The sequence below is a fragment of the Podarcis filfolensis genome (genome assembly GCF_964270895.1).
Source record: "Podarcis filfolensis genome assembly, chromosome: 5".
NCBI classification, from domain to species: domain Eukaryota; kingdom Metazoa; phylum Chordata; class Lepidosauria; order Squamata; family Lacertidae; genus Podarcis; species Podarcis filfolensis.
The window spans coordinates 91,529,841-91,548,336 of NC_139608.1; the positions used below are offsets into that span (position 1 = coordinate 91,529,841).

General features: G+C 47.0%; 1 protein-coding gene across 3 annotated transcripts in view; it reads right to left on the reverse strand.

The window, feature by feature from the left end:
• Positions 1-3,251: 3,251 nt before the first annotated feature.
• Positions 3,252-18,496, reverse strand: part of FGFR3 (fibroblast growth factor receptor 3) — a 67,054-nt gene continuing 51,809 nt past the window's right edge. For 2 of the 3 annotated variants that reach the window (XM_083615587.1, XM_083615585.1), the window contains exons 10-18: positions 17,843-17,991; positions 17,605-17,726; positions 14,843-14,953; positions 13,646-13,836; positions 11,296-11,418; positions 9,190-9,260; positions 8,645-8,782; positions 7,548-7,653; positions 3,252-6,065 (exon numbers count right to left, since the gene is read on the reverse strand). In XM_083615587.1, the coding sequence (XP_083471713.1) occupies positions 5,904-6,065; positions 7,548-7,653; positions 8,645-8,782; positions 9,190-9,260; positions 11,296-11,418; positions 13,646-13,836; positions 14,843-14,953; positions 17,605-17,726; positions 17,843-17,991 (1,173 nt within the window). In that variant the 3' untranslated portion in view covers positions 3,252-5,903. The remainder of the gene's footprint in view (positions 6,066-7,547; positions 7,654-8,644; positions 8,783-9,189; positions 9,261-11,295; positions 11,419-13,645; positions 13,837-14,842; positions 14,954-17,604; positions 17,727-17,842; positions 17,992-18,496) is intronic. The other variant, XM_083615586.1, reaches the window with a different exon arrangement.

The following is an 18,496-nucleotide window of genomic DNA, read 5'->3' on the forward strand; positions in this document are numbered from 1 at the left end:
ATAGGCAGAGTAGGCACCGGCCTATGGGCCCCACACTCTTTGGGGTCCCACAATGGATCAAAATAATATTGATTTGATCTTGAAAGAAAATGACAACCAAGCTTTGTTAGTTCAATTTTATTCCAGCATATGCACAAGGCCTACCCCCCACCCAGATTTTGACCGCCAAGGGGCCTCCACAGGGCTTAATCCAGCACTGCCCCTTGAACAGCCCAGTATACCTGAAGGAGCGTCTCCACCCCCATCGTTCTGCCCGGACACTGAGGTCCAGCTCCGAGGGCCTTCTGGTGGTTCCCTCATTGCAAGAAGTGAGCTTACTGGGAACCAGGCAGAGGGCCTTCTTGGTGGTGGCGCCCACCCTGTGGAACACCCTCCAATCAGATGTCAAGGAAATAAACAACTATCTGACTTTTAGAAGACACCTGAAGGCAGAGGCGTAGGAAGGGGGTGCGGGCTGCCCTGGGTGTCATCACTGAGGGGGTGACAAAATGGCAAAAATATGTGTATTTAAAGTAAATATATAAAAAATTTCCAAGGTAAGGGACGCTGCACCGTGCCACTCCTGCCTGGGCAGCTGCCTCAGAGCGACTGAAGGAGACGCTGGCGGCGGCGGCGCTGCTGCTATTGCAGGAGGAGGAGGGAAAAGAAGAGGAAGCGGGGGGCGCGAAAGGAGGCGGGGCTGTGGTGCACTGCATGCCTGCCTCTCCTCGTATTCCTGCTCTGGCCTCGGCTGGAGCGAAGGGAGAGCCCATAAAGGGGGCTGCAAAGAGCGCCAGTGACACGCAGGGGGCGGGGAGGCCAAGCCGCTGAGAGCCTCTGGGTGGTGTAGCGGGTGCAAGGGGGGGCGTGTGGGGAAGCTGGAAGGAAGCACCCCCAGCTGGAAGCACCCATAGACATTTCAGTTGCCGCACAACTGGGGTGGGGATAGGGCAAGATGAAATAATATTGTGCCTTTCAGAAGTTTGTACATAGCACCAGCAAAGGTGCAAGATCTTGCTGGCGGGTAAAGATGTATTGGAACAGGGGTCACCAAACTTTCAGCAGGGGGCCGGTCCATTATCCCTCAGACCTTGTGGGGGGCCAGACTATATTTTGAAAAAATATATATGAATGAATTCCTATGCCCCACAAATAACCCAGAGATGCATTTTAAATAAAAGGGCACATTCTACTCATGTAAAAACACACTGATTCCTGGACCGTCCGCGGGCTGGATTTAGAAGGCGATTGGGCCGGATCCAACCCCCGGGCCTTAGTTTGCCTACCCATGTATTGGAAGGTATATGCTTGAGGGTTTCCTATAGGCATCTAGCTGGCCACCGTGAGAACAGGATTCTGTTCTAGATGGGATTCAGCAGGGCTCTTCTCAGTGGCGTAGTTAGCCGCTCGGGTGCCGGGTGCGGAATGTGTGCCCTGCCGCTGGGGTAGGGGCAAGCCGCCCATGGGGGTGGGGCACACTGCGTGGAGCCTCTCCGCCGCCTCCCCTCAGCTGTAGGGCGGCGGAGGGACAGGCGGAGGGCAGGCGCAAGTCCCACGTTGCCATTTCAGGCAGCGCGGAGCATGCAGGCCCCCAAGCCACCACGTCACTCCCAGGAGAGACACGTGGCTCGGGTACGCTGCAGGCCCCGCGGTAAGTGTCGGCCCCTGCAGTGTGGCGCCCAGTGCATAGCTGTCAATCGTCCCTTATTTGGCGGGAAACTCCCTTATCCCAGCACCGTGTCCCGCTGCTGTCCCTTATTGATGATGTCCCTTAAATTTCCCGGGTTTCATGCTCGCCCGGCTCGGGAGGGAAGCAGCGGCTCGGGGTCCTCCGCCTCAAGAGAGAGCATGCACGAGCTGCCGCATCTCCGTCTCTCCCTTTCCCCCCTCAGGGACGCATTGTGAGGAGATGGGTGGCGGCAGGCGGGCAGGCAGCCCCTCTCTTGCGAGATTTCTGCCACGCTGCCAGGGGAAGCCAGAGGCGGCAGCGGCAGCTGAGGAGGCGGCCTGAGGGAGGAGGAAGAGGAGGGGATGGGGAGGGACGCAGAAGGGCGGCGCTTCAGGGCCGTGGTGGTGCCACAACCGCCTCATGCCGGGCTCGCGGGCGGCATGGGTGAGAGTCTCTCTCTCTCTCCCCCTCTCTCTCGATTGGGGAAGGGCCGATGGAAGTCCTTGCTCCAGGACGACGGCAGCCCCGACGTGCTGCTTAGCATCCCCTCCAACCAGTGCAGCATCTTAATGTAGGGATTTCTCCCTCTGCATCCCTTTCATAACTCTATTTTTATAAATCATTTGTCCATCCATATTTCAAATTTTTACTACAAGTTTTCTGTCAACCCTACCAATGTATGTAACTCTTTACAATAGCTTTTCAAATAAATTATAAACTTTCCCCATTCTTTATTAAAGAGGTCCTCTTCCTGGTTTTTAATTCTGCCTGTAAGCTTTGCCATCTGGACGTCGTTCATCAGTTTCGTCAGCCACTCTTCTTTGGTCGGAGTTGTAGACCCTTAGGATCATCTAGTCCAACCCCCTGCAAAACACAGTCAGTGGCAGCCAAAGCAGCATGGCTCCATCAGTGGCGGATTTCTGTATAAGCCAAGCCAAAATCCCTTATTTTGGCTATTGATCCCTTATTTTCGAGGCTGCTGGTCCCTTATTTTCAAATCTGTAAGTTGACAGCTATGGCCCAGTGCCAGCCACGTTTTGTAACGTTTGTTGACTGAACTCCAAAGTTTTGTGAGCCCATTAAAAAAAACAAAACACAACCCTAATATTTTTGTCATTTTGTTACCCCCCCTCAATGATGACACTCGGGGCGGCCCGCACCCCCCCTTCCCCCGCCACTGGCTCCTCTTGTATTCTAGGTCAGCTCTTTTAAGAGTGGGGGCATATCCACACTGGTGCTTGTTTTTTGCAGTTGTACTGACATAGCACCTCAGCTGCCTGTAGCCCACATCAACAGTAGTCTGCAAAATGGCGAAATTAAGTAAAAAAATTCATTCATAAGAAATTCCCATCGTGAAAAAAAGATTTTAAGTGCTTATGCTCACTATGTTAAGTAAATACAGTAAACCAGAAAATAACACTTGCAATTGTAAGTATCTCATTTTTCCTTTTAACAATTTCAATGTAGGGGGTGACAAGAAATTTTCCCCACCGGGTACCACCTGACCTTCCTACGCCACTGGATACATGAAATACTATGCGAAAGTGAAGGTTTGCTCTTGAAAAGACTCTTTAGAGACTGAGAAATGAAATGAGAGGCGAAATTACATTCAACTTTCCTTTTTTATTTTGAGGCCAGGCAAACAAAGGCAAAGCGGTGTTGGTTTGTTTCACATTTTTTAACAGCCGCAGCTGCCAAGCAAACATAATAATACAGAAACTAGAAGATAAAGAAGCTTTTCCTCAAAATATCAAATCATGTAAACGTATAGCTTGTGAAATCAGCAGGAATAATAGCAATCATAAAAAAGATTTAAAGAAAAGTTTAAGCTTTTAAAATCCTGGCTATAAAATTGCATAAGAGCTGAATGTTAAAAAACTCGGCAAGTTTACAACAATACATCCTTTGTAAAAACTCAATAAATTATATATATTTATATATAACGCTTATATATTTATAATATCTAAATGAACTCAGGCACACATTTGTACATTGTTCTGGATTGAACAGCAACTTTTCAGATTCTTGGAATGTACAAAACTAGCATACACTGTAGGAAAATACAATAATTCTTTATTGCAAAAAGTAGTTATCTATATAAATCTATATATATATATATATATTTATTTATTTTTAAAAAAACCTCTTTGAAACTTCACTATAAATTAACTATTTTGATAAAATCCTTATTATAGAATGAGTAGCAAACTGGAATGGGGACTATCTTGTTACTTCAGTGAAATTTACGATCTGGAGATGGAAGAGAGAAACATCTCAGGATCACTATAGACATCTTTCTCTGTGGTGGGAAGAGTTAAAAGGTCCTAGCATTTAGAATTCTATTGGTCTTATTCCATTTTGTATGTCTCCTGGTTATCGAAAGTGCTTTGACAGAATCGTCTAGCACACATAGTTTTTCAATGTACAAAACTGGGCACTATTGCCATTCCCCCCCCTCCAAACGATATGTTAGGCTCAAAGACTACAATCAAACTTTCCCTACTTATAATTTAAATATTGTTTTATCCCCATTTCTCCAGCAGGAAAATATAAATGGGACTGGTAAGAGGGGGGGAAAACCCTCAAACACACACATCATTTGCAGTCAACTTTCAGCTTGGCTGCATACCTGTCATCAAGTCCACCACAAAGAGCACCTTCATTCAAAAAATATAAAAAATGCACTCACTCCCACCCCCTCCCTCAATGCACAGTGGTAAAAGCGATGAAAGATTTCTTGGTTCTTACACAGAAGTAAAAATAATCTCTGCTGCCATCTGTTTGGATTTAACACTAATGTATTACAGAATGCATATATATTTACTGCAACCCAGGGAAAACTTGTTTGTTTTTTTGGAAAAGAAAAATCTAGTATTAACAGTGATTTGTTATACGACTGTACAACTATACATTCTTTTAATATTCCCCACAAACTCAGAAGAAAAATATTGATTAATTTATCTTCCCATACTTTCAATAAGTTAAAACCTCAGATTTTGTGAAAAAATTAATGTATACATTAACACTAAACAATTTAAACCAAGGAACAGAATATGTTAATATCTATAAATAATTTTACAAATATACATGATGTTAAAATATAATTTTTTAAAAACACAAGAAAGCAGGCGAGATAAAAACAGCAACCACCCTCTTAAATCAGTATGTTCTAGATAGAAAGGTTTGAGACTTGGAGAAGTTCTTTTTCCGTCTGGCTAGCGGCTGCATTAATGGTTTCCACACACAAACATAAAAACAACGCGAGCGAATAGGAACTTTTTGTGATACGTTAAAAGGAGCTTGTTTACAGGTACCCGTAATTACGTTCTCCAAGTATCTGCTGGTAGAGGAAAGGAACCTTTGGGGGGAAAGGTTGTGGGAATTCGTTGCGAGAAATTTGACGCCCCATTGTAGAATTTCTAAACACACTGGAAAGTCAGAAAAATAAATAGAGCACGTAGCAAGATTTGGGTCCAGTGCTGCTTACAATATATAAGCAACCCGCTGGGAAAATATAGAACAAGTTAACCACAATGCACTCATACACAAAAAGTGACACCCCCCCCGTTTTTTTTAAATTACACCTTGCAACACCTCCAGTCAAGTTATTTCCTGTCTGCATATATTATTTTAATCTGTTCCTGACGTTAGTGCAAGATGCAGCTAATTCTTCACTGTGGCCAATCCAAGGCAACTTTTTAAGTGGACTAATACTTTTTAAGAGCGGCGAACTCTTCAGAATGGCTTTCAAATTCCTCCAAAGCGGATGGTGAATATATATCTATATATTCCCAAAGATATTTACATAAATGTATGAATCCCTGCAGGCAATGGGGCTTTTGAGCTCCACCGAAAAGATTAATGTGATGATTGCATTCTGAAAAGGAATTCCTACATTCTTTACATGCTTTTCTCTTTAAAAGATGGAAAAAAAATCCCACTTCCCACCCTGGTACTGCAGGCACAGAAAAATCACAGTGGAAATCTGATTGGAGGCTGCGGGTTCGGCACCCTCTAGGTAAGGCATTGTCTGCCTGGATGCTGCTAACCTGTACAAAATTCGTTCCTTCAGACCAAACAGTACTGCCACTGGTTCCGTTTTTCAAATAACAAAACGGGGGGAATTTGTACGGTTTCGTGGCAAGACAAATCTTCTGCGCCATGGAGCAGAGCAATGAAATCCTCCCTCAGGTTTTTCTCCCGGACTTCCCCCAAAACGTACATTCACGAGTCTCTTCCTTGCGGGTGTCTGCCATCATGTCCTGATGATGCCATTTCCTTGCTGTTTGGGAAGACAGGGCTCATCGGAGAGAAGGTCGTGTGCAAATACAGAGTCGTCTCCTGAAGAGCAGGCACTCTGGGTATCCTGGTCCGCAGGTGAATATTGCTCAAAAGGCACCGACAGGTCAATGTACTCCTGCAAGAAGAACAATGGCACGGATAATAAGAGAGGGAGGAATCGGTGACTCTTTCGTAGCGATACCTCATGCCTTAGGTTAGAACTGGTGGTATTACACCGACAAAAACAGCGTGGCTTGCCGAATTATTGGAGCATTACAATATACCCAAAACAATGGGAGAAATTGGAAGGATCTCAAAAGAGAAGATAGACAGGGACTGGAAGGTGTTTAAAGGATACTTGCAAAACCATATTGAAAAATCAGAACTCCTATTAGAATAAACAAGTTCCGTTTTAAATACTGAAATACTAAATAAGACGGATAACAATGTGTAACAGAAATAGAAGCATGAAATTAGGTTAAAGGTGTGTGGAAGAAAGTAATAGAAGTGGAAAGAAATTGCAATTGAGTAGATTGGAAGTCTAACACAAAGGTAGGGTGAGGGGTGGTGGATGGTGATGGGAAAAGGAATTATCTGTGGGATTGAGTGTAGGTATGTTTGAACATTTTTAAGGATTGTATGAAATGTATGTGTGTAAAAAAAAACTAAAACAACAACAACTGGGAGTTCCACATCTTGGTTGCAAAATACCCTGGTCTCTGCCCATGAAGATCTGTGGTGAGGGCTGCTATGATTCCAAGTGGTTGCATTGCTGACCTCGTTTCCCACAATGCCACACGCCATTGCAGTTTACCGAGATGGGGCAGGGGCAAAGCAGAAGGGAGCAGAGTTTGCTGCAGGCAGGGCCGGATTTAGGTTTGATGAGGCCCTAAGCTACTGAAGGTAATGGGGCCCTTTATAGGTCCAGCTGTCCTTTGTCAACAACAAATTGTCGCTGTTTTTTGTGTTGAATATATGCTATATAGTAATTTATGGACCTAGTAAAGCTAAAGGGACCCCTGACCGTTAAGTCCAGTCATGACCGACTCTGGGGTTGCGGCGCTCATCTCGCTTTATTGGCCGAGGGAGCCGGCGTACAGCTTCTAGGTCATGTGGCCAGCATGACTAAGCCGCTTCTGGCGAACCAGAGCAGCACACGGAAACGCCGTTTACCTTCCCGCCGGAGCGGTACCTATTTATCTATTTGCACTTTGACGTGCTTTCGAACTGCTAGGTTGGCAGGAGCAGGGACCGAGCAAAGGGAGCTCACCCCGTTGCGGGGATTCGAACTGCCGACCTTCTGATCGGCAAGTCCTAGGCTCAGTGGTTTAACCCACAGCGCCAATAGGCACTCAATATATAGAAATGAGCAAACCAGCGATATTTTAGGGAGCAGGCTAGCAGGCGGAACCCATGACTTACATCATAGGAGCCTACACTACCCAAAACACTGTTGCTGTATGTAGGTTTTATTTTATTTGTTTTTTATCTTATATTTTGGAAATGTACATCCAGGTTTTATTTCTTTAAGACTCATGTATGTTTGAATAAAGCATCTAAACTTTGAGAGGCAGGTGCAAATTAGCCCCAGCGTGCCAGAAAGTAAGGCAATACTCACATCAGTTGAGGTCACGATCAGGACTCTGTCCAGGTCTTCAACTAGCTGCTTAAAGGTTGGCCGCTGGGAAGGTACAGCATGCCAACATTCCCTCATAATCATGTACCTGGGGAAAGGGAGAATATAGGGCAAATGTTTAGGAAGGACATGGGCATTCGCCGGGATTCCAAAATCTTACACTCAAAAAGAAATGGAAGGCCGTGAAACCGAAGCTTGAGCCAAACGCTATCCTACGAAACAGCAGCGAGAGATATAAAACGGACAAAACGACTGGAACGGTTCCTTGTTTTTATGCATGCATGTGCACACACACGGCCAGACTTTCTAATGATTCACCAAAGAGCGGTCGGCTTAAAATGAAAGGAAATAAAAGAGTTTCAATCACTCATTGCTACTCATCACTGTGAAGCTGAAGGGAGGAACACCGTGGCCAGAGTCCAAGAGCCCCTGAGAGAGCCATTCCCCTGGGAAGATCGTCCTGTCAGGAAGGAGACCAGCCTGGCCCCTTCCACTGATTGGAGAAGGAGTAGCTGCACCAATGTTTTCTTTCCTCCTCCCTCCCCACTTTTTTCATTTCTATTGTGTGCTTTGGTTTGTTCTCACGGCTCACAATCATTCCATGTGCATTCAAAATCCAACTAAGCCTGGTGGAAAATAGGTTTGTGTGGCTCACTATGCCATGACTGAGAGTTGGGCTGGACTCAAAATGGAGTCAAGACAACCAGCCAACTATAGAAACTGCAGTTGCAAGTAAGTCTGCCTTATAGTATTTTATTGAAGGTATCAGCTGCAGTTTCTATGGCTGGTTGGTTGACTTCACCCTACTTTTGAGTCTAGCCCAACTCTCAATCATGGCACGGCAGTAGCCTTACGTGGCTATCAAAACATCAAGAAACCTTTAATGTGTGTGTGTGTGCACATGAAAGCAGGAAGAAGACCCTTCATAGCAGGGATTGAGGTAGAGGTGGCACCAAGAGATACATACACAAAGAGAGAGAATGTGGGACTGAAGCAGTTGAATTAAAGACAACCCCTTCTCCTCAGACTCAGAAACATGTCTTACAAAAATGGAAGTTGTTTCCAGACTGACAACTTACAAATCGTGGGTGCAGTTTGCTGGCTTATCCATGCGATGGCCTTCCTTCAGGAGTTTGAAGAGTTCCTCAACTGGAATTCCTGGATAGGGGGACCCACCCAAAGTGAAGATCTCCCATAGCAGCACTCCGAAGGACCATCTGGGAACCAAAGGTTTTAGAATTCAATGAGACTTTTGGGAAAGGAGCTGAAGCGCGGGGGGGCTTCTTTTTTGTTTCTGGGCAGCCATGCACAGCTAACAAGTCATCAATAGAATGACTAATTGCCTGAGCCATTTTTTTTTTTTACTAGGCACTTGCAGATCTCTGTTGATGCAGCTCAATAGAAATCCCAGACACCTAGTCTGAAATTAAGATGAGCATTTAATCAGGTAGCTGACAGCCTGTCTATTACTCTTTGTTAAGTTTTCCACTACATCGGTGAATTCAAAATTATTCATGCACATATTGACAAAATCCCGTCTCAGCTTGGCATTACAATTGTTCCCATGACTTATGTGTTTCGCTTGTTTTTGCTTTCGCTGTTTAAAATCAGGGGCAATGCTTACACATCACTCTGGTGCGTATACACACGGTCAAACAATGCTTCTGGAGCCATCCATTTCACAGGCAGTCGACCCTGTAATTTAGGGAGATGAAAAGGAAAGATCCATCAGCAATTTCACCCAGCCATTCTGGCACCAACTGAACATTCAACTATAATCCAGTCTGAAACATTTTCCTTAGTGACCAGGCCAAACAAATAATGAACATGGGTGAACTGATCAAGCTATTTGACCCCCACAGCCCACAATTACTTTCTCTTCATACTAATTGCATCCTTCAGTGCAAGGTGTTTAGTGCCCTGAAGTCATACGACATCCCTCACCTCACCTCAAGGGGTCATGGGAGAAGGCTTTAGCCACTATGCTGTCTCTGCCGCCCTTCTCTCCTAACCCTCCGACCACACTCTTTCCCTCCTCCCTGACACAGGCAGTGTGGAGGCAAAGGCTTCGCAGCCACAAACACAACGCAGTATGAGATGGTGCAGTGGTACCTTGGTTTTCAAACAGAATGCGTTCCGGGAGTCCGTTCGACTCCCGGAACCCTTCGAAAACCAAAATGCGGCTTCCGATTGGCTGCAGGAACGTCCTGCAGCCAATCGGAAGCTGCACCGGACATTCAGCTTCCGAAAATCATTCAAAAACTGGAACACTCTTCCGGGTTTCGATTGTTCGGGAACCGATTTGTTCAGGAGCCAAGGCGTTCAGCTTCCAAGATACGACTATATTTGAGTACAGTGAAGTTAGGAACGCACATATACCGTATTTTCACTCTATAGGACGCACTTTTCCCCCTCCAAAAATGAAGGGGAAATGTGTGTGTGTCCTATGGGGCGAATGCAGGCTTTCTCTGAAGCCTGGAGAGCGAGAGGGGTCGGTGCGCACCGACCCCTCTCGCTCTCCAAGCTTCAGGAAGCTATCCGCAAGCCTTGGGAGCCCGCAGGAGTTCCTGCCGGGCTCCCACGGCTTGCGCAGAGCTGCCTCTATCCCGAAGCCTGGGCGTGCTGAGCAGTCACGCCCGGGCTTCGGGTAGCTCTGCGCAAGCCGCAGGAGCCCTCCCATGGCTTGCGGAGAGCAGCCTGTTCTGGGGGCTGGGGTCGGGGGAAGCTCGGGCTTCCCCCACCCCAGCCCTGCGCCTGGGGGGAAAATAATTTTTTCCCTTTTATTTCCCCCCAAAAAAACTAGGTGCGCCCTATGGGCCGGTGCGCCCTATAGGGCGAAAAATACGGTATAAGCTAGGCACAAATGGCTCCTTAAACCAAGGTTACAGTCTCCAAAACAGAATGCCTAGTTGCCATTTTGGTGGTAAGACGACTCTAAAGTCTTATTTTTCAAATGATGGGCTGGCTGTGATAGATTCTCAGTTAAATGTCCGGCTATTTCAGATGACTACCTTGAGCTAGGTTAAGAACTTGGAGAACTTGAAGGAAAGTCACTTGGTCCAGGGACAGTCCACATATATATTGACCTATTCCTACCTCTTTTTCTTAATGGTGACACGGACCATTCATAGTGTAGGAATATTCTTCACAACTGTGAGCGCAACCTTGAGTACGCCCAGAAAAAAAGCACTGAGTATTTGCCCAGTACAGCTATACCTATTGCCAGATGCAGCCGAGACTGCGAATATTTCTCAGTTAAAATGAATAAATCACATGGCTGAAGAAGTTTGACTTTTGAATAATTCCTTTGTTAGATCCCTTTTCTGTTTGTAGTATATATATATATTAATTCTCAGCTTTTGTTAGAAATGTTTTTCTGAAAGTTGGGATAGTTTTTAATGTTAGTTTAATGTTAGTTTAAGAATAAATGTGTTATTTCTAGCCTATCCTGTTCAAAACACTGAACAAAATTAGATTGGGTTTTGTATGTGGACTTGAAACTGAAAGGTGTGCAGAATGTGTGTAATAAGTTGTATTAATCTCTCTCTCAGAAGCCAACTGAGTTACTGACTTACAAAACAGAAAACAGTGAACATTCAAGTAAAACCCAGGGCCTCACTTTAACTTGAATCGCTAAAAGAGAATGCAAGGCAAAGCTATTTAATGCCCACAAGATGTCCAGCTCTTTAAGTAGCCAGAATAGCTTCATGTCTGAGAGCTTTTCACTCACATTGGTTGTCTTCTTGTAATAATCAATGTTGTGGACATCTCTAGCAAGGCCAAAGTCAGCTATCTTCATCACATTGTCTTCTGTGACCAAAACATTTCTAGCTGCCAAGTCCCTATGGATACACTGAAAAAGAATGGGGGGGGGGACCCAAGAAACGTGAATTGATTAAGATGTTTACAAAATGAAATAACGACCATGTATTGTTTATGAGCCGCTGCATCATCTAAATTCTAAGTTCAAGGCAGCGGGGTGCCATTTAATCCTTTGTGCAGAATGAACTGCTTTGTAGCAACCTGTTTGTTGACAGGAGGTTGGTAGCTGAGGCTGCTGATCTTCCTTGCTCTTTTCTTTTGCACCTTCAACCTTGAGAGGGTGAAGGAGGAGTTGAGGGGAATCGCAAAAGGTTGCAAGTATCAGCAAGGGGTGGGCTTTGCAAAGTCTTCCTGCACTCCCCCTTTCAACCTCTGATGCTGGGATTTAGATAGGTGGGCAGGGCAACCCACCAATCTTGTGAGGTCACAATAACACCACATTACTGACATGTGGATTGTCCTTAGCTGTCAACTTACAGATTTGAAAATAAGGGACCAGCAACCTCGAAAATAAGGGATCAGCAGCTAAAATACGGGAGTTTCCAAGCACAGGTAGGTTCAACTTCTGAGCCCCTCCGAGCCAAAGGCAGAAAGCCCAGCCAGCAGCCAAACGAAGCCTCAAGCGGTGGTTCCCACAGCGCAGCAACCCGGCAAAGGGGATGCAGCAAGGAAAACCACCGTCACCACTCTGCTGGGAAGCGCTGAGCAAAGGCGAGACTCCAGGCAACGCGGCCGATTTGATCGGCACAAGGCATGCAAGCTCCACCCCCCAGTCATTCTTAGACTCCTTATTGGGTGAGCAATGCAGCCAAGCAACACAGTTGGAGCCTCCCTCCTCCCTGGCCGGCAGGGAGGGAGGGAGAGGAGCTGTTTCCTTTGAAACCCGGGAAATTTAAGGGACATCATCAAAAAGGGACAGCAGCGGGAAACGGCGCTGGGATAAGGGACTTTCCTGCCAAATAAGGGACGGTTGACAGCTATGGGATTGCCCCACCCACCCATCTGTTAATGTTGACCTATGAGGAGAGAGTCAAAAGGGTTCCTGGGCCGTGTTCAGAAAGTGGTGGTGGGGGGTATGAGTGTTCAGACCCCATGGCTCTCACTTGCGGGTGCCTCAGGGTTCTGCCCTCTCCCCCATGCTTTTCAACATCTACATGCAGCCGCTGGGAGAGATCATCAGGGGGTTTGGGCTGGGTGTCCATCAGTATGCGGATGATACCCAGCTCTACCTCTCTTTCAAATCAGAAAAAGTGAAGGCGGTGAAGGTCCTGTGTGAGTGTCTGGAGGTGGTTGGAGGATGGATGGCGGCTAACAGATTGAGGTTGAATCCTGACAAGACAGAAGTACTGTTTTGGGGGGACAGGAGGCGGGCAGGAGTGGAGGACGCCGTGGTCCTGAATGGGGTAACTGTGCCCCTTGCAGCTGTCCATGGAGGTGCAGGTCAATTCTGTGTTCAGGGCAGCTGTTTATCAGCTCCATCTGGTATGCAGGCTGAGACCCCACCTGCCCACGGACTGTCTCGCCAGAGTGGTGCATGCTCTAGTTATCTCTCGCTTGGACTACTGCAATGTGCTCTATGTGGGGCTACCTTTGAAGGTGACCGGGAAACTACAACTAATCCAGAATGCGGCAGCTAGGCTGGTGACTGGGAGCAGTCACCGAGACCACATAACACTGGTCTTGAAAGATGTACATTGGCTCCCAGTACATTTCCAAGCACAATTCAAAGTGTTGGTGGTGACCTTTAAAGCCCTAAACGACTTTGGTCCAGTATACCTGAAGGAGCGTCTCCACCCCCATCATTCTGCCCGGACACTGAGGTCCAGTGCCGAGGGCCTTCTGGCAGTTCCCTTGCTGCGAGAAGCCAAGATACAGGGAACCAGGCAGAGGGCCTTCTCAGTAGTGGGGCACCCGCCCTGTGGAACACCCTCCCACCAGATGTCAAAGAGAAAAACAAATACCAGTCTTTTAGAAGACATCTGAAGGCAGCCCTGTTTAGGGAGGCTTTTAACGTTTGACGGACTATTGTATTTTAATATTTTGTTGGAAGCCGTCCAGAGTAGCTGGGGGAATAAATAATAAATTATTATTATTATTATTATTATTATTATTATTATTATTATTATTCCTTGCACCTGGTCTAAGGAATTTGTCTTGGGATTTTTTCCTCCAGCAAGGTCTAGGGAGATGGAGGGCTGGGTGGAGTTGGCAAACCGGGGGACAACCCCTAGTTTCTTATAAAGCTGCATGCTACTTACTTTCTGAGATGCCAGGTACTCCATCCCTCGTGCCACCTGGTAGGCGCAGGAGACTAAGTCTTTAAATGTTAACTGTTCCTCAGGCAGCTTGCAGGTATCGAAAGAGTAATCCATGCCAGGTGGCCGGCGGGCTCTAAGGTATTCTCGCAAGTTCCCCTTTGATGCATATTCCACCAGCACATAGAGAGGACCTGGAGTAAAAACAATATATTTCTATCCAAAATGAACTTTTTCCTACTGACAAGCTACCGTTCTGATGAGTGGCAAGAAGATATTTCTGTATGTTTCCAGGCTTGTTGCTTCCCCTCTGAGTCTAGAAGGCAGGCACTTCTTCAGAAGAAGAGTGCTCCACCAGCATCAGAGGAAACAAACACACACAAAACCCAGCAACAACAGTGCCAAAGTAGAGGATGACAGTGTCGAGGTGGTCGGAAGCTCTGGGGGCCTTTCAAATATGCCAGCAGCTCTGTATAGTTTTATAGGTCCTGCTCACCTGCCAAATTTAGTGCACCAAGGGATGGGGAGGTAACAAGCTGGCCTGCCAGCCAGAAAAAGCCCCCTGCTCCTGGTCTATAGCAGAGGACTCAAAGCATCCATGAAACTCATTTAAGCCACTAAACAGAAGCCCATTTAGACTGTGGTAATCTGGCACGCCTCTTCCAGAACGAAAGACTTTCGGCTTCTCACAGAGATTGCAGCAAAGAGGCATGAGGGAGAGCTATAAGGTAAAGGTAAAGGTAAAGGGACCCCTGACCATTAGGTCCAGTCGTGGCCGACTCTGGGGTTGCAGCGCTCATCTCGCTTTATTGGCCGAGGGAGCCGGCGTACAGCTTCCGGGTCATGTGGCCAGCATGACTAAGCCGCTTCTGGCGAAGCAGAGCAGCGCACGGAAATGCCGTTTACCTTCCCGCCAGAGCGGTACCTATTTATCTACTTGCACTTTGGCGTGCTTTCGAACTGCTAGGTTGGCAGGAGCAGGGACCGAGCAACGGGAGCTCACCCCGTCGTGGGGATTTGAACCGCCGACCTTCTGATCGGCAAGTCCTGCCTCTATGGTTTAACCCACAGCGCCACCCGCGTCCCATGGGAGAGCTATAGATGCATGCAAATTGTAAACACTGAAAACAGACCAGGCAACAGTATGTATAACATGACCACCTTCATCAACCGCCACAACCATGAGCTCTGGGAACATACCATCCTGTGTGCAGGCCCCCAAGAGATTAATGATGTTCTTGTGCTTCCCAATCATCTTCATCATTTCCATTTCTGAGACTAAGTCAGAAAGATCTTTGTCCGTGGCATCATCTATACAGGAAAGGGAAAAGAAGCAATCAGGAAAAACAGTGTTTTATTATGTGCCATGGATGGAATTCACTCATTGCCATACAGCCCATGTCTACTCATACTTTGGCGCATATACCGTATTTTTCGCTCCATAGGACGCACCTTTTTCCTCCTATAAAGTAAGGGGAAATGTGAGTGCATCTTATGGAGTGAATGGCGCTGCGCAGAGAGGGAGAACTGCGCAGCGCCCCTTCAGCCACGTGCCTGCCCTGGCTTCTGCCTCTTTGGGCAGGGGAAGCCTTCATCCCGCTGCCCTGAAGAGGCTTGGCGCGGTTATCCCAGAAGCCAGAACAGCCACACGGTATCCCAGAAGCCAGATCCCTCTTGCTGTTCTGGCTTCTGGGATTCAAAATATTTTTTTTCTTGTTTTCCTCCCCCCCAAACTAGGTGTGTCTTATCATCTGGTGCATCCTATAGAGCGAAAAATACGGTACTTCAAGAACACCCCAAGTTCTTCGTTTGCTGCTTTGCACCGGAACTGGCCTATGATATGATCAGTAACCTTTGTCCCCATGAGGTGCCTCTCATCCAAGCCAGGTACACCAACTTGGTGCAATAAAGGATGCTTCCAGACCTGCTCCTGCCAGCTAGGGATGATGGGGATTGTAGTTCAAAAACAGATGGAGTCCCAAGTTTGGGGAACTCTGGATTACACCATACAGTGGGCTCAGGTGCCTGGTAAGGCCTTCCAATAGTTAAATAAAATTATTATTATTATGCCAAATGTATATGATTTTATATAAAACGTATATCGCTTCATTTACAAAGATGGGAGTTCTGGAGAAAAGTGGTGAGGGAACCTCACTTTTCAGTGACGTGCTTAAGAAGGATTAGGAGCTGTATGAACACAGCCATGTAGAGCTGCTCTTCTGCTTAAACATTGACAACGTTTCAAAACTGTCACAACAGAAATAATATTAATATTGTTAATATAAGACTTCTGGTTGAAGGGTGAGGAGAGCCACTAATCTGAATTAAATTATTCCTGCACCCCATACACTCATAGCTGTCAACCGTCCCTTATTTGGCGGGAAACTCCCTTATCCCAGCACCGTGTCCTGCTGCTGTCCTTTATTGATGATGTCCCTTAAATTTCCCGGGTTTCATGCTCGCCTGGCTTGGGAGGGAAGCAGCGGGTCGGGGTCGTCTGCCGCGCGAGAGAGCGTGCGCACGAGCTGCCATGTCTCCGTCTCTCCCTTTTCCCCCTCAGGGGCGCGTCATGAGGAGACGGGTGGCGGCGGGCGGGCAGGCAGCCCCTCTCTTGCGAGACTTCCACCACGTCGTGCTGCTTAGCATCCCCTCCAACCAGTGCAGCATCTTAATGTAGGGATTTCCCCCTCTGCATCCCTTTCATAACTCTATTTTTATCAATCATTTGTCCATCCATAGTTCAAATTTCTACTACAAGTTTTCTGTCAATCCTACCAATGTATGTAACTCTTACAACAGCTTTCCAAATAAATTATAAACTTTCTCCATTCTTTATTAAAGAGGTCCTGGTTTCTAATTCTGCCTGTCAGCTTTGCCATCTGGACGTCATTCATCAGTTTTGTCTGCCACTCTTCTTTGGTCGGAGTTGTAGACCCTTAGGATCATCTAGTCCAACCCCCTGCAAAACACACGTCCGTCACAGCAAAAGCAGCATGGCTCCACAAGTAGCGGATTTCTGTATAAGCTAAGCCAAAATCCCTTATTTTGGCCGCTGATCCCTTATTTTCGAAGCTGCTGGTCCCTTATTTTCAAATCTGTAAGTTGACAGCTATGCATAGACTGCTTACTATTTCCTCTCTTCTTTCCTTCCTTTCAGCAGCTTGAAAATAAATACAGACATAGACAAATGGGGCAAGAAGCAGCCATTGGGGCTTCTTTTCTTTTAAGACCACTTGTGAGGTGAAACTAGAGGAAGCGTCGCAGAAGAACTAGAGGGTGTAGCTTGGGAAGGGGGTGGACAAGCTAAGCAGGGCCCTGGAAGGCTGAGAGATGACACAGAAGGCGGGAAACATAGCTGTCAACTTACAGATTTGAAAATAAGGGACCAGCAGCCTCGAAAATAAGGGATCAGCAGCCAAAATAAGGGATTTTCCAAGCACAGGTACGTTCAACTTCTAAGCCCCTCTTAGCCAAAGGCAGAAAGTCCAGCCAGCAGCCAAACGAAGCCTCAAGCGGTGGTTCCCGGCAAAGGGGATGCAGCAAGGAAAACCACCGTCACCTCTCCGCTGGGAAGCGCTGAGCAAAGGCGAGTCCCCAGGCAACGCGGCCAGGCACAAGGCATGCAAGCTCCACCCCCCAGTCGTTCTCCTCATTGGGTGAGCAACGCAGCCAAGCAACACAGTTGGAGCTTCCCTCCTCCCTGGCTGGCAGGGAGGGAGGGAGAGGAGCTGCTTCCTTTGAAACCCGGGAAATTTAAGGGACATCATCAATAAGGGACAGCAGCAGGACTCAGTGCTGGGATAAGGGTGTTTCCCACCAAATAAGGGACGGTTGACAGCTATGGGCGGGAAACCTGGGAGAAACCAATGCAGAGGAACCCAGGGGAGGGCTGAAAATCAGGAAAAATATGGAGAGCAGAGGCACGTGGGAGTCTAGTTCTTGCCGTTCTCTGTTCTCAGTACCTTTCAGCATCTTGACAGCGACAGTGATAGGCTTGTTTGGTTTCTCTTTATCGATCCCCATTGCTTCTGCCATTACTACTTGACCAAAGCAGCCTTCGCCCAATGGCTTTCCTAGAGTCAGGCTGAAGCAAAACACACAAGCAAAGACGTCAGCATGTAACTCGGGATGCTGTTATGAAAGGTGGTATATTAAAGACCTAAGTAAGAGTCAACCAGCTCAAAAGTACATTTTACTCACCGAGATCTTGCCAGTTCCCACTTTGGGTCAGCAGGCAGCTCAAGCTCTGAGACGTTTGCCAGCATTGGTCCATCACTGGAGGAAAGGCGGGTGATCCTGACTAGAGGAGTATTAGAATTCATGGAGGAGTTGGACTCCAAAGATACCTGCTTGAATACAGCAAATGAGGTGTTATTGCCAACAGCTTCTATTAGCAAGCATATAAGGTCATAGAAAGAGAATAGCAAAAGGGCATTAGCTGAAGAGTCTTTGCTTCATTCAATAATCTGCAATATGGACACACGGTTCTTCCTCTCTTAATATGCAAATGTCAAGCTCATACTTTGGAGGATGGATGGCGGCTAATGGATTGAAGTTGAATCCTGACAAGACAGAAGTACTGTTTTTGGGGGACAGGGGGCGGGCTGGTGTGGAGGACTCCCTGGTCCTGAATAGGGTAACTGTGCCCCTGAAGGACCAGGTGCGCAGCCTGGGAGTCATTTTGGACTCACAGCTGTCCATGGAGGCACAGGTCAATTCTGTATCCAGGGCAGCTGTCTACCAACTCCACCTGGTACGCAGGCTGAGACCCCACCTGCCCGCGAACTGTCTCACCAGAGTGGTGCATGCTCTAGTTATCTCCCGCTTGGACTACTGCAATGCGCTCTACGTGGG